General features: G+C 42.1%; 1 protein-coding gene across 1 annotated transcript in view; it reads right to left on the bottom strand.

Moving 5' to 3' along the window:
* Positions 1-2,646: 2,646 nt before the first annotated feature.
* Positions 2,647-15,580, bottom strand: part of LOC134533398 (homeobox protein SIX6-like) — a 112,696-nt gene continuing 99,762 nt past the window's right edge. The window contains 1 exon segment of the mRNA XM_063370919.1: positions 2,647-2,798. Within this exon segment, the coding sequence (XP_063226989.1) occupies positions 2,647-2,798 (152 nt within the window).

Genomic DNA, 15,580 nt, shown 5'->3' with positions numbered 1-15,580 from the left:
AAAAAAAATGCTATACGTTTAGAAAAGATTCCTTTGGAAACCAGTTGACAAGAAATAGTTTTGTAATACTTCAAAAATTTAACCATTGGAGGTACTGGGACAACACGCAAGTATAAATGTCCGGGTAAGAATACGAACCCAGTATTACTGCGAACGCTATTTTGTAGAGATACAGTTTGTTTTCATGAATATTTCTGTTCCTTTTACAAAAAAAAAAAATGCTTGTGCGTAGAGGCCCGTGAAAGGCTCCCCCCTCCCCCCCAACCCAAATCAAGCTTTTGTAAATCACGAGCGCAGCCGGGCGGGGCCCCCTTAAACAAGTAACGGCTCCATCAACCTTATCTCCGGGCGAGCTGGACCTTCTCGTGACGTCAGCGGGGAGGGGGCGGGGCCTGCGAGGAGAAGCGAGGTGCAGAGTCAACACGCGGGGCCTCCGCGGGGGGGTGAAACACCGCCATTGTCGCGCCACAATCGAGAGAGGACGCCCTTCTTCTACGACGACGACGACTCCCGCTACCCCTCGCACCCACTTCCCGTCTTCTTTCTTTTAATTGTCGGCGAGAGAGAGAGAGAGAGGGAGGGAGGGGGAGGTGCGAACAATGCCCCAGAGCTGATTTCCCCCGGGGGCGCTTGATCCGCAGGCGGGGAAGGCAGAGAGCTTCCTCTGACGAACTCTTCCTTGTCCGCCGCCCCGATGACTTCTTGGGCAAACATATCTGGAGGACCTGCCTCCCATTTCAGATCATCATTATTTTATATTTACAGACATCACGGATCGACCTGTAAACTTCTGAAATGGTTTCACTTTCACGAAATTAAAAATATATAGGCCTACATCGTATACATTTTTACGTAATTAGCTGCCAAAGTTACATTTTTAACATTTTTGGGCTGTACAAATAAGGAGAGCAAACTGGAAATCAGGACTAAAATTTTTTTTAGGTTTAATTGCAATGCCACTGGCAATTTTTTAAAAAAAAAATTGTTAGAATTTATTTCAGAAAATATTATTTAGTTTTATTTGGCGTTTCAAACTTCTCAAATTTGTGAGGAAATTTGACAAGCAAGCAACATAAAATGATTTTTTTTTTCTGTGATAGAAATGCAAAACATCACGAAGTAGCCAGTAGCATTGCAGTTAAACCTAAAATGTTTCAGTTCTGTAATCCATTAAATTCTCCTTATTTGTACAGCCCAAGAATGTAAAAAAAAAAAAATTAACTTTGACTACTAATCATGCAAAAAGCATGAGATTTATATATTTTCCATTTCGTGAAAGTTGAATAGTTTAAAAAGGACTACAGGTTGATCTGTAGTTACTAGAGACCTGCAAAATTCGCGGATTCATTCGGTGATAAGCTAGAATTCAAACACATATACCTCTTAGATAATTTTGCTATTGGCTTACTGTTCATCTGGACGAATCTCAACCAGTTATAAACCCTCAACCAAAGAAGGATCGAATCACAGACAAACCAGCTGAGACGACTTACAAGTCGGCAGCCAATGAACTTGCGTTATTTGCTCGAGTATACAGGGGTATGTGCAGTCTATCCTGAAGGCCATCGAAACAGCGAATTTTGCAGGTCTCTAGCTAATTACTGTAAATATAAAATCGTGATCTGATGTGGGAGGCACCCTTCAAGGCCCCGCCTACCCGGGCAAATGCACGGTGTGTAGAGCGTCAGGAGAAACCACGCCTAAGACATCCGAGTGGTGTCTGTTTGAATGACTTCCAGGACAAACTATGTGCAGCAGCCAGTCACTATTAACTTTATGTTTTCCACAATTAAATTAAATAACTTATCAGAAGTCATTATGGCTTAGACTGCTGGACCCAAGATGGCGTCTTCCGGTTTCTCTCTATCCCTCTTAAAAAAAAAAAAAACTAAATCTCCAAAATATATTGGTAAAACTTTCGACTTGTTTGAACTGCTAACAAAAATTATTTTAGTGGTGATACTGCTGCGAATGAAGTACTGAAAAAAAAAAAAAAAATTTCATGGAATGATGAGTAAGTAAGTGTAGTCAACTTTCCGGAACCTTTGAATTCGTTACTCGGTCTTACCTGCACGTGAACGAGCGTGAACGAAACTTTTGCACGGCACAAGCAAGTGTTTGAAGAAGGGGGAAGGGGAAGGTGTGTGGAATGCAGTGACGTCGAGAGACTGTCGAGTGTCGCCACTTCATCCAAACCCCCCCTCCCTCCGCAGAAACAAAAGATGCTGCTCCCCGTGGAGGGGATGACGGAGGGGGGTGAGCCCCGAGAAAGCACACGCACGCACACCGCCTCCCCAGCACAAAGGCCCCGGCGCGACCCTAGACCCACACACTCATCATGCGAGGCGAGAGAAAGAGCAGGGTCCTGATGGGACGTCTGGTTCGATTGTTTTCGCAGTCGATTGTGACGAGGAAGAAAAGTGGAGTCTCCCGGCGCTGCGAGGCAATTTGGAAACACCCCCCCCCCCAAGCCCCTCACTTCCCCTGCCGGCCAGACGCTCAATTTCCTCCTTTTCCTCTTAGTTTTTGTTTCTTCTCTGCTTCCCTCCGCCCCCCCCCCCCCTAAGACACACCCTGGAGCGCGATGTGTTGCGGTTGACATATTGAGCCGTCAGCCGGGCTGGACGAGGCGAATTTGTCGGCCCGCTAATGCGTGAGGGCGTAATAAGTTGTGGTTTCCCGGCGGGCAGTCCGGCCGCGCAGGGTGCCCCGCAAACACGTCGCCACAGGGAGCTGCTGCCGGAAGCACAGGGTGCCCCGCAAACACGTCACCACGAGGGTACTGGTGCCGGCCGCGCCTGCATCACCACAAGGCGCCCCGCAAACCATATCATAACAAGGAGCTAGGGTGTCCCTCAAACACCTCATACCGGGCCGCTGGCGCCTTACCCGGCTGACTTCAAGACCGTGTCAAACTCGCCGAAAATTATTTTATGTTGCGACATAGTGAGTTTGGCAAGCGAAGCACAACAAATACGCTAAAAGGTAGAGAATGCTTTAATAACCCTAGATGACATCGAGAGATATAGGTTACGGCTGAAATATCCGTGATGATTCTGCTGATGCTCTCTCATTGGTTTAGAATCCTCCCACGCGAATCTTGCCTTCGAAACGAAAACTGCGAATTTTTTCCGGTGTCCCCTTACAAGTTTTCGCGATCCAAGAAAATGACAAAAATTAAATAAAGTTAAAATATTTTGACTGTATTAAAAAAAGGATAAAAGTGAACCAAACCGTGTGAAAAGCTTCAGCTGCAACATGCTGCGACAAAAAAAGCACATTATTCCGTTGGGAATGGGAGGAAAAAAAATACGGTAGTATAATCAAAATAAAGCCTGAAAAAAGGAAGACAAAAACAAATGCTACAATCTAAAATTGTATATACTATCCCGATGGGTGTCCGTTCACTAGGTCGATGGCTGGCGTGTTTGTCTGGTGCGCGAAAGGTTCGATTCCCGACCAGGGAATCCCCTTGGGCTGAGGACTGGGTGTTTGTCATGTTCCTTTCACCTTCACCCCCCGGAAGGCTATGGCGAACCAGCGCGGAATCATTCTGCTTCGACAAGCTTAGGGATGTCACGGCCGTCATAGCCGTGACGTTGTCTGTGTTCACCACACCCGGTAATGCGCCAAAACAACTCATTTTCATCCCCAGTTTGTGTGTGTGTATATATATATACATATAATATTCTCACAACTTTGCCATACATATATTGCCAAAGGAAAGTCTGCTATCGACAGAGGCATGTGCAGTAATGGCGATCGTAAAATAATGTTGTAGGATGGTATAATTATTACCTATATTAATAGGCTCACATAGCACAAAACATCGCTATGAACTCATATTAAGGAATATGTATAATTTATGGGTAGAGACCGGAAAAATTCACGGATTCATTTCGTGATAGGCTGAAATTTAAACATGTGTACAATTCTGCTGGTTCTGCTATTGGCTCGCAGTTTAACTGGAGCTATCTGGGCCAATGAGAGACTATCGACCAAAGAAGCGTCGAATCACAAGCTACCCAGTGGAGACGCCTCATAATTTAGTACCCAATAAACACGCGTGTTTACTTGAGAAATGCAGAGAATAATGGAGGCTATCCTAGAGGTCATTGAATCCGCGAATTTTTCCGGTCCCTATTTATGGGTTATTGTGTAAATGTAAAGACACGTCCATAAAGACTTAAACACAGGCAATAAATGTGATTTTAAGTTTCAAACGCACAAAAGCCTCTTACAGACAAGTTAGTTTTGCAATAACTTTATTTATTACAGTATTTGTTTTCAGTCGTTATTAGAAATCGACAGATATGAGGCAGCGGCGCTATGAGCTGCTATCTTGTGGCAACAGCATCAACTATTTGCGCACCGTGTCACAATCGACTGTACGACTTCTTTTCGTTCCAGCCCACCAATAGAAACACGCCTGAACAATTCTTCGACACTGCTGCTGCTTGTTGCCGCAGATTGGAAATACGTGAACTTCAATTCCCGCGAGCGAAGTCGTGTAGTCCCAAGAATTTTTTTTTGGCACAACGTTTGAAGGAATGATCCAAAGTTTATCTTGGGCTACGATCATTAGATCTCCGATCGAAGAGCAGAATGGCGCAACTGGCCATTGGCCATTCAGTGCGGAAGCAGACGCATCCTGACTGGCCCGGCCAATCAGGACAATCAATGGCTAGGGAACGGAAAAATTCGCGGATTCAATTACCTCCAGGATAGCCTCCATTATCCTCTGCATTTCTCAAGTAAACACGCGTGTTTATTGGGAAATAAATTGTGAGGCGTCTCCACTGGGCAGGGCCGCAACTAGGGGGGAGCAAGCGGGGCATACGCCCCGGGCGCAAAGCTGTGGGGGCGCCGAAATAGCTTGCATTGTAATTCCTACTACAACTGGTAACTGGTAAAAAGTTTTTTTAACTTGCATGCCAGGAATGTCTAATCTGATTTACAATATAACGTCTCAACATATATTTAATGAAAAATTCTAGTGATTATACGGACTACTTTATGGACATAGTGGGTTCATGCATGGAAGGTACAGTAGCACAGAAACTGTTACATGTAGGTATGGAACATGCTTAAATAGCACCATTTTTCCGTGGGAGGGCCCCCGGACCCCCAGCTTTATTGGTGTGGTATGTGCAAAAAAAGAGGGGGGGGGGGGGCGCATGAATCCATTCATGCCCCGGGTGCCAGAGACACTAGTTGCGGCCCTGCAACTGGGTATAGCTTGTGATACTACGCTTCTTTGGTCGATAGTCTCTCATTGGCCCAGAGAGCTCCAGTTAAACTGCGAGCCAATAGCAGAACCAGCAGAATTGTACACATGTTTGAATTTCAGCCTATCACGAAATTAATCCGCGAATTTTACCGGTCTTTATCAATGGCTTCTCTCGCAGACAGCCGCCAATACCAAGGGAGAATCTGCTGGCGTGGGCATGGGCATTTACCTTATCGCAGTCTAATAAGTATTCGCATTTTACAAAAATTTATTGAATTAAGGGGATTAGACCCCACCATCTTGGACTTCTCCATATTTTTCTCAATCATTCTAATTATTGTTAACTATGTATCCCAATTTTTGACATGTCAAGGCATAAATAATATCCTCCAGACATTCCAATACCTTGTTGCAACCATATATTTACTAGCAGGCTCTAGTCTGCAAGTGACGCGAGGAAATAACTTATCATCTACACGGGCGAATACAACTATCATGATAGCCACACCAGTACACAAACGTTCACTTGCAAGTCCTGTGCCATGTCAATCAAAAAAAAAAAAATCACGGGAGCTTTATTGCAGGTGGTATGAAAATATTTGACACGGCAAAATGGCGAGCCTAATCCCCCCTTAAATATCGTGGAAAATAGCCTAACTTCAAACACGACAACAAAAGGACGTGCTGCTGCGATGTTCGCTGGAAGCCTGAACCACGTGTCGCAGAACAGGCGGCGCCCTCAGCGGGGACCGCACATTCGCGCCGCGGTGCGGAAACTGAAGAAGTAATTTTCTCCGGCGGAGGTCTTATCGGCAGTCAAGGGAGGCGTCTCCCTCCCACCCCTCACTCGCAGTCTGTCTCTGCTCCTGCTGTTGACACAGGAAGCGGGTCTCAGCAGCGACTAGCAGCAGGGAGGGAGCAGGCGACACTTCGTTACGTCCCGGTAGAAAAGCCAACGACCCCCCTCCCCTTCTCCCCTTTCCCTGCTTTCCCCGCCCGCTTTTCCGCGCGCCTTTCTTGTTCTCTGGTGTGGCGAAACTTCCGCACTTACCGCTCGGGCCTGCAGGGGTGGGCAAAGTCGCAGCGGAAACTGCGTGCCGCGATCCTGACGCGGCGCAAAAAGCTGGGCGAAACCTCAGATTAACTTGTATTCGAGCAGAATTTGGTATACAAGGCTGCTCGTTATAAATAACAAAAAAAAATATGTATAAAATATAGCTAATTTAAAATGGCATTCACAAGTGGAAAAATATAGAAGTTAGCAAAATGTTCGGATGAATTTTAAATGTGGATTGCATATTCGATGGGCTAACATTCGTACAAAATTTAACATTTAATTTACTAAAAAAAAATTCTAAATAATTAATTACCTACTTATAAAAACGAAATTTTAACAAGACATTTTTTTACTTTAGTATTAATTTGTCAATTCAATTGTTATATTAAAATGTGTATAATACCATTTTAATTATTTAGAATAAAATGTACTTTATAACATAATTACAAACTCTTTAAATTTAAATTTCATCAGTCAACATCGGAGTCGAAATCAACATCCAAGTCGGGATACATGGTAGGGCCAAGTTCAGTTTTATCGTCCGTGGTTAATGTAGGAGAGAATGCTAAGTCTTATAGAATTCTGAAACGCGTTCTGAATGGCATGGCCAGATAAGGCTTCTCTTGCAAACGGTCGCCAATCAGAATCACAAATCAGTAGGGACCGGAAAAATTCGTGGGTTAAATGACCTGTAGGATGAACTCCATAGTTCTACGTACACTCGGTCAAATGCCACCCACTCATTGGCTGCTGTATTGTGAGACGTTCCAGCGTAGCAGCCTGTGATTCGATAAAGCTTTGGTTGGGTGGTTTCTCATTGGCCCAGAGTCATCCAGGTGAGTTGTGAACCAATAGAAGAGGCAGCACTGAGGTATAACGATTTGCATTTTAGCCTATCGCGAAATGAATTCGTGAATTTTTCCGGTCTCTACAAATCAGAAATGACTGATTTAGAAATACCGCATTGCAGTCTAGTAAGCGAATAGATTGTTTTACGAAAAACCGCTATCTCTATCGCTAACCACAATAGTTAGGGACCTGAAAAATTCGCGGATTCATTTCGTGTTATGCTAAAATTCAAATAATTATACCTTAGTGGTGCTTCTGCCATTGGTTCACTGTTAATCTTGAGGACTGTGACCCAATTAGGGACCCTCACTGATAGAAGTGTCGAGTCACAGGCAACCCAGTCGAGACCTCTCACAAGTCAGCAGCCAATGAACAGGTGGCATTTGCCCGAGTGTGTAGAGGATCGTGGAGTCTATCCTGGAGGTCATTGAACCCGCGAATTTTTCCGGTCTCTAACAATAGTTCGTTCAACAAAATCTGTTTATATATATATATATATATATATATATATATATATATATATATACACACACTGTTATCTCGCATCTCGGTTGTTTTATATATAAATCTTATTCAAATCACTTTAGTGCACACATTGTCCGTTAACCTAAGTCGGAGGCACACAGCCTATGATTAGGCTACGCCGCATCTCCGTAGTTTAATACTGGCTCCGGATTGGCTGGGGGGCGTGTCTGGGAAACTTCGAGGGGGCCAAATCATCGTCCAAGCAGACGTGCACGTGTTTTCAACTCCACTTCACCACACCGAAGTAAACGCGGGAAATGTAATTCCGAACAGGCGGAAACACTCCAGCCGAGGGTTGTCTGGCTTCTCAGTCGGCGGAGTGAGGGGAGAGTCGGCCGAGCAGTCGTGGCGCGAAAAAAAAAAAATATATATATATATATATATGGTATAATTCGGTCTGTGCCCCGTCGGGAGACCCCGTGGAAAGTTTGACGGCTTCTTCAGCTGCCGGCTGCCGCGAGCCGGGCGCTCATTAGTCCCCTGGAGTTGTGGGGGGGTTGGGGGGGGGGTGGTGTTCCGTGGACGGTTGGATCTCCCCGAGATGCGCGTTCCTCATGATTGCGCTATTTGTCAGGGAGAGACATACCGGGAGGCCACGGGAGCACCGTCTCCCCACATTCCCTCGGAACAACTAGTCACACACACCTACCAACTGTTAAAAAATGTAAAAAAGAAATTTAAAAAAGAAGAAACCGAGGCGTGAAAAAAACAGTTGAAACACTGCTGTGATGGGCCTGGAATCTTCTTCTCCAAGGACCTCGCGCCACGAGATGTGGTCCTTCAGACAAGGTTCTCGTGAGCCGCTTCCTTCTACGTAATGGCTCGCACACGGTAAAAAAATATTATTAGAGACTTGTAAAATTCGAGGATTCATTTCGCGATAGGATAAGAGTCCAAATACTTTTGACGTTATTTTGCTTCAGTGATTGGGCCACAGTTTTATCTGAAAAACTCTGGGACCAATGAAAAATCTTTAACAGAAGAATTAGCGAATCACGATCATTCCAGTCAACAGGTGTTATGAGTCGGTAACCAATCAGCAGATGTAATTTGCACGAGTGCATAGAGGATCATGGAGTCTATCCTTTAGGGATTTGAAATCGCGAATTTTACAGGTCTCTACATATTATATGAACTTTTCAACGAAATGTTTTGGAAAGAGTTGAAGAAATATTTTATTGCAATAGTGCTTGTAAGGTACTGAATATTTTTTAAACACATTAGTGTAGAATGTACAAACAAAAGGCAAGCTGTGATTCCTCATTTATTATAATTTTTTCACTTTTTAACAAAGAGCGAAATTTTTACTCTTGATTTAATCTCAGCGAGTGTATGGAGTGTATGCGTTTTCTTAATTTGTAGAGGTATGTAAACTACTGATTTGGTTTCATATTTTTCATTAGATATTTCGAATAATAAATCCTTAAATAAGTTAGTAAATACGTGCTTATTTAGATTTTAAAAAATACTAGTTTTACATACTACACAGGGAATTTTTTCCGTACCGAACCTACACATACAGGAAAACGAACTTGGAAGGCGGCCGTGGAACCAAATACACTACAGAGATCAATACCGAACAGCTTCCAGAAAACAGTAGGTCTTGCGCACAAGATTTGACCGCCATGTTTTCGAACTTACTGATTCCCAGTAACACATAGGAGGGTTGTGTGCATAAGAGGGAAATTAATACCTATATTATATTTCTGTTTACGGACGCATGTTGCAACAACCAATGAAAGTAGAGTAAGAACCCATTTCGGCAGTACCTACCAGAGAACTTCATATTTATAAATCATATTGTGGCTAGAAATTGTCGAGATATTTCAATGTTCAGGTGTAATTCCTGCTTTAAAATATATATTAATGCTATTTCTTATAAGCCACTAGCAGAATTTGTAAATATAAAGAAAATGTGTTGTTGTTTAGAATAATTAACTTATTTATTTATATGCTGAAAACTGTGCTCACAAATTGCTCGTCAGATTTCACGGGATAATCATTTGGTATTTAATATAGTTACTACAGTAGTTAATATATTTCTACCCAGTAATTTTTTTCTAAATTGAACAGAAATATTGATGTAAAATTATGGATATTTGTAAAAAAATTTACATTCACATAAAAACAACTCGAACTGTATCACTACAAAGTAATGTTCGCAGTAATACTGCTTTATGTTGTCCCAGTATTTACAATAGTTAAAGTTATTTGTAAAACGTTCCCCGAATAACTTTCCAGTATCAACTGCGCACATAAAAATAAGCACAATAAAACAAAATATAAAGTACAATTATTTAATATTCTAATATCTTAGCCATAATTTTTAAAAAATTATATTTGAAAGAAACATCAATTAAAATATTAAATTTTGCACCAATTGTTTTAAGAAATACTATTACCTTTAAAAACGTATTTCATGTAGGATAAATGCAAACATAACAATAGCCAGATGTTGTTACAGGATATTTATTGTAGCATTACAGACTATTTCTTGTCACCTCGTTCTCAAAGAAATCGTTTGTAAAAGTACTTTTTTTCTTATTTATACCCAATGAGTCGGCGTAATAATCACAGCTCTGCCTAAGTCGCGCGACATGTGCCGTTGTTGAGCTCACGAACGGGCAGCACGCTTCGCCGCCGCATTGATTTGATTTATGGCGTTGTCGGTTAATTAACACGGCCTCGGAGTCCCTGCTCCCTGTTGGTTTTTATTTGTTTCTCCCCCCTCCCCCCCCCCCTCAGGGGACGCCCGAAGGCTCGCGTATCTCGTGACGTCGCCTCGCATGTTCGCGGGTCGTAACTGCCTTCGCGGCGGGGCCTAATTCGCGGTCTCGCGCGAGATAGAAGGAAATACGGGTGGTGGTGGTGGCCCGATAGGAAACCTCAGATCCACACGTCCTCAGTTAGGCTACGGTTAGAGCCGCGATTATTTCTCTCCAGACCAGACTCAACTGTCCTATACACAAAAAAAAATTGGTTGTCTGAAAAATCGGTTTACGGACGACAGTTTAACGTTACAACGTCATAAACAAAACATTGATGAAATGATTCAATACTTTTATGAATAAAATTGAATCATTTTTATTTCAATAATAAAAGAATAAATACTTGAAATTATACTAGTAATCATATTTTTTTTAAAATGCAAGAATAATTATTAACCTTTATTGCCGAAATTGGTGTTGTAATAAGCAATGAAAACCACATTAACTTTTCACTTCACTTTATAAACAGTCGACGAAACAGTTCACGTGTAGATGTAAGTTGTGTGCTGCCGATGTCTTTCTTCTCCTCGGACGCATAGGCCAATCGAGTGGAAGAGAGATAGATGCGGCGCAAGCGTACAATGAGCGTAACGGGACACAGCGTAACGGAACAATGTGTGTAACGGGACACAGCGTAACGGAACAATGTGTGTAACGGGACACAGCGTAACGGAAAAATGTGCGTAATGGGACACTTTTTCTTGCGTGCAGCCGGCGTTCATCGATTTATTAGACGTTGTCATGTCAAAATAATAATTGTGAACGAGTCTTTCAGTACTCGCTGTAACATCTGACCTCGGAAACGAGCGAATTCATGTGTTCTCATGTCGCAAAAATACACTTATAATTCGAAACTCTGACACGAAACTTAACGTAAAATTCTTCAAAATAATGCTGAACGTGATAAATATATGAAATTTGTGTTTTCGACTACATTTCTTGACGCGAATCACACGTAGTTTCCGAACCCGCCGCTAGAATTCGCTGCTGGAGCAGCTACGTCGACTATCGAATCATTCGATTTGCAGACCGAAAGTTAACGAAACGGATCCGATAAAAGCGAAAAATATCTAAAAAATAATAATAAAATAAAAAAAATAATAGACCCCGGCTTTGGACTTGATTTTCGACAAAGAATTTTATTAAAATACTTCCCAGTTAGTTAAAATTCATAAAACACATAATAATATAAATGATTTATTTGGCTCGACTTTCGTTCCATTCACGAAATTACTCCAACAAAATGCCGTATACGGAGAGATAAGAAGTTAAACATCAATAAATCATTTTGAGAATGCTCATTAGCCGATACCTAGGGCACAGCCTTAGGCGTGTTGCACACAGCTAGGTAAACACGTCTCCTTGTTTATTACTGGCTCATATTGTCCAAGACGTGTTAATAGCACTGCAGTCCAATCATTGAAGTAAGCTGTTGTATATGTGTTTCAAGTCTAGTTTGATACCAGATGTAGAAATGTGAGGCGGAAATTTTTTTTTTTTTTTTTTTTTCCATTACCAACACAAATTTACGTAATTTAAGATAGGTTAATGTATGTTATAAAATAATTTATTTTCTGCATATTGGTAGGTACTGTATCGGCAAAAATGTTTTATTACTATCAGTTGGTATAGAGGGTAGCGTGGGTCCTATAAAACTCTCAAATTGTTAAGTGAGCCTTTGTAGAGGCAGTTATTTTTTCGCGAAACAATCTGCTCACTTACTAGACTACAATACGTTATTTCTGCGCCAGTAATGTCTGCTTTGTGATTGATGGCCCATTGCAAGGAAGCAATTGCCTTATTTTAAGAGGTCATTCAGAACGCCTTTGCTTCCGCACGGAATTACTACGATTCGTTTGACGACAGCGGGATTGCGCATATGAAGAAACTCAACCAATCACTAAACACAGGCGAATGTACAGTGTTCTAACACTCGGCTTGTCACGAATCTTCAGGCGAAAAATCACTGCCCTAGCCATTACTTTGTAAAGAAAGACCAAATATATGTTTGTTTTTTGTTCTGGTATATTAAAAAAAATTGGTTGTCTGTAAAGTCGGTTTACAGACGATAGTTTAACGTGACGTTATAACAAAACATTGATAAATCATTGCATACTTTTATGAATAAAATTGAATCATTTTTATTGAATTATCACTATTTTGTATGGATACAAAGAAGGAGTGAAATTAAATCTACAGTTTAATTGATAAATTTACTTTTATTTGCACTCATTATTTCAAATATATTTATTACTTTAACAAAGAGATTATTTCAACTATAACTTTTATACATGTTTGCTATTTAACTTCTTCCAATCTGTGTTATTTTGTTAAGGATAGGACGATGATAGGAAAAGTAGGAAACGAATGGGAGTGTTTCAAGTTTAATGTGCCTTGAAAAAGTCAAATCGATGGTTGTTCCAATCGAGTGGAAGAGAGATAGATGCGACGCAAGCGTACAATGAGCGTAACGGGACATAGCATAACCTGACAATGTGCGTTACGGGAAACTTTTTCGTGCGTGCAGCCGGCGTTTATCGATTTATTAGACGTTGTCACGTCAAAATGTTCATATCGTTTAATTGTTTTTTTTTTTTTATCTGAAAGTATAACTCGGAAACTTGTCCTGGTTTGCAGAAAATATTCCGGTAAAATATCAGAACATTTTTCCCAAATTACTTTTTTTTTAGTGCAAGCTCAGTATTTGTTCGTGCTCTCTAGTGGAACATGAAACCATTTTCAAGAAGCAATAATGTTAATACTTTAAGTGACTAATTAGTGGTTTCGCCGACGACGTCATCGGCGTCAAACAAACTACTGGGTCATCGTATTGTAAGTGACGGATCAGAAAAGGTAAAATACAGTCAGCTGAAAGGATACCTAGACAAGATTTTTGAATATCATAAATGTCCATTCTTTTATTTGAAACAGAACACTATAATCTCCAGCCATATCCGCTCTTTCAATTCGGTTATAGAAAAAAAAGTAAGAAAAACACTTTTTTTTTGTAAAATTAATCAGAAAATTAAAAACAAAACCTGATTTTCTAGAACATTATTCTTATCCTATCTATGGGATGAGGAGGAAAGGTTCTTGTTCACTTTATATCTTTGTGTACATGGCATCTGTGACAACTGAGTACATAACAACAATAAATTAATGTTTCCATCTCGGAAATAAACATACTATATAAATGTGTGGAAAAAAATTACCCGTTGGTAATAAAAATCTCGCATCACGCATTGAGCTTTAAATGGTCTATGTCTAATTGATAGTGCATTATAAATATGTTCCGCATTATTTATAACAGTTTTACATTCAATTATTTTAAATAAAAGCGCGCGCGCGTACGTGTGTGTTGGGTTCCGTTGTATTCAAACGCAAGTGAAGTTTACACCAACTGGTATTGACATATCTGTCGGCGAATCGTATTTTAAAGATGGTCTCTTGCGCAAGAGACAAGAATCGGTTTATGTTTTTATCATTAATCTACGTATGTATATGAATATCTTGAAGTTTGTAAACCTGTTGCCGAACTGTTACGTTGTGCTCCTCTATTCATCGTTTTACTAGAGTATCCCTGGAGCGGAAAGAATCCGCGATTAAATCGCGGCTGTTTTCGATCTGCGTCGTCGATAGCGAGAGTCTTCGATGGTGCGCGCGGTTCGGTTACTTTTTGCCGGCTATCTGTCTTCGTTTTTGTGTTTGGGTGGGGGAAGGTGGGGGGGCAAGGCTTTTGTTTCGGGCAGCCGCCGCCAGCAGAGCCACCTGCAAGACGCAAGGCCCTCGGCCAGCTCATGATTTACGACTCGGAGCACTTTTGTGTTTGGTCTTCGCGGCGGGGGTGGGGGGGGGGGGTGGGGGGGGGGGGATTGTCGAGGATGGAAGTTACAAGATACCGCGGACAGCCGGGGCACACAGGAAGCGCTCTCTACAACACCGCGAACAAGGCAAACACGTCGAAGAAGCCAGCGAGTCGTGAAGGAAGGTGCGGTGACAAAAAAAAAATACTCGTCGGCTTGGAAACTTTTTAACACCTCCGGTGGGCAGCCGCCGTGTAGCGACGTTATCTCCTCTCTCGTCTCAAAACATACCGTGTGTCACCCCCTCTCCAACACACACAACACACACACACACACACACATGAGAACGTGCTTCTTTCAATCGAGTATATTATGTACGTGTGCCTGCGTGCGCACTCGCTTCTAACCGTCGAGCCTTGTAACACCTCGGGGTTTCCGCCTTTCTTGGACGACGACTTTCTCGGCTCGGTGATCGATTACTCGCGCGCACTGGTTTACAATGGCGGCGCTTTCGGTATCATGGCGGTGCGACGCGCTGCGAGCTAATGAATGATTGTGGCCACGCGGGGCCTCGTGTGACTATCCCCGACGGGACTTGCGTGGCTAGTAAATTAAACGGAGGCAGGACAGTTAATTTTATCGTGACAGTAGCGTGGGCTTGCATTTAAAACAATAACATCCTGTTTCAATTTCAAGACTGTTATCAAGTTTAGACACCAACATTTATCGATAGGTAGAGACCGGAAAAATTAGCGGGTTCAATGACCTCCAGGATAGACTCCAATATCCTCTAAACACACTGGCGAATGCCAACTGTTCATTGGCTGCTGACTTGTGAGTCGTCTCGACTGGGTGGTCTGTGATTCGACACTTATGAGTGAGGGTCTCTAATTGGCCCTCAGTCCTCCAGATTAACAGTGAATCAATGGCAGAAGCCGCACTAAGGTATAATTATTTGAATTTTAGCATAACACGAAATGAACCCGCGAATTTTTCAGGTCTCTATCTATAGGTAGGGCCAGTGATTTTTCGCAAAACGATTCTGAGCCAAGCTGTGTTTTAAAACACTGTAGCATCGCCCCGTGCTTCGTGGTTGGTTGAGTTTCTGCCAGGTGCATGCCCGCTGTTGGCTCACGAATCACAGCAATTCTGTGCGGAAGCAAAATGGCCGGGTCAAATAAGACAACGGCTTATCTTGCAAACGGTCGCCAATCACAAAGCAGGAAAACCTTATTGCAGTCTAGTAATCGAACAGATTATTTCGCGAAAAATCACTACTGCTTCTATCGTTTGCTTGATCTCATATTTAACCTTCCTGCCGGGTTCTATATGATTCGTCAAGTCTGTT

The sequence above is a fragment of the Bacillus rossius genome, chromosome 6, assembly GCF_032445375.1.
Source record: "Bacillus rossius redtenbacheri isolate Brsri chromosome 6, Brsri_v3, whole genome shotgun sequence".
Lineage (NCBI taxonomy): Eukaryota > Metazoa > Arthropoda > Insecta > Phasmatodea > Bacillidae > Bacillus > Bacillus rossius.
Note: the sequence above shows the minus strand (reverse complement) of the source record. Positions and strands in the feature narration are given on the sequence as shown.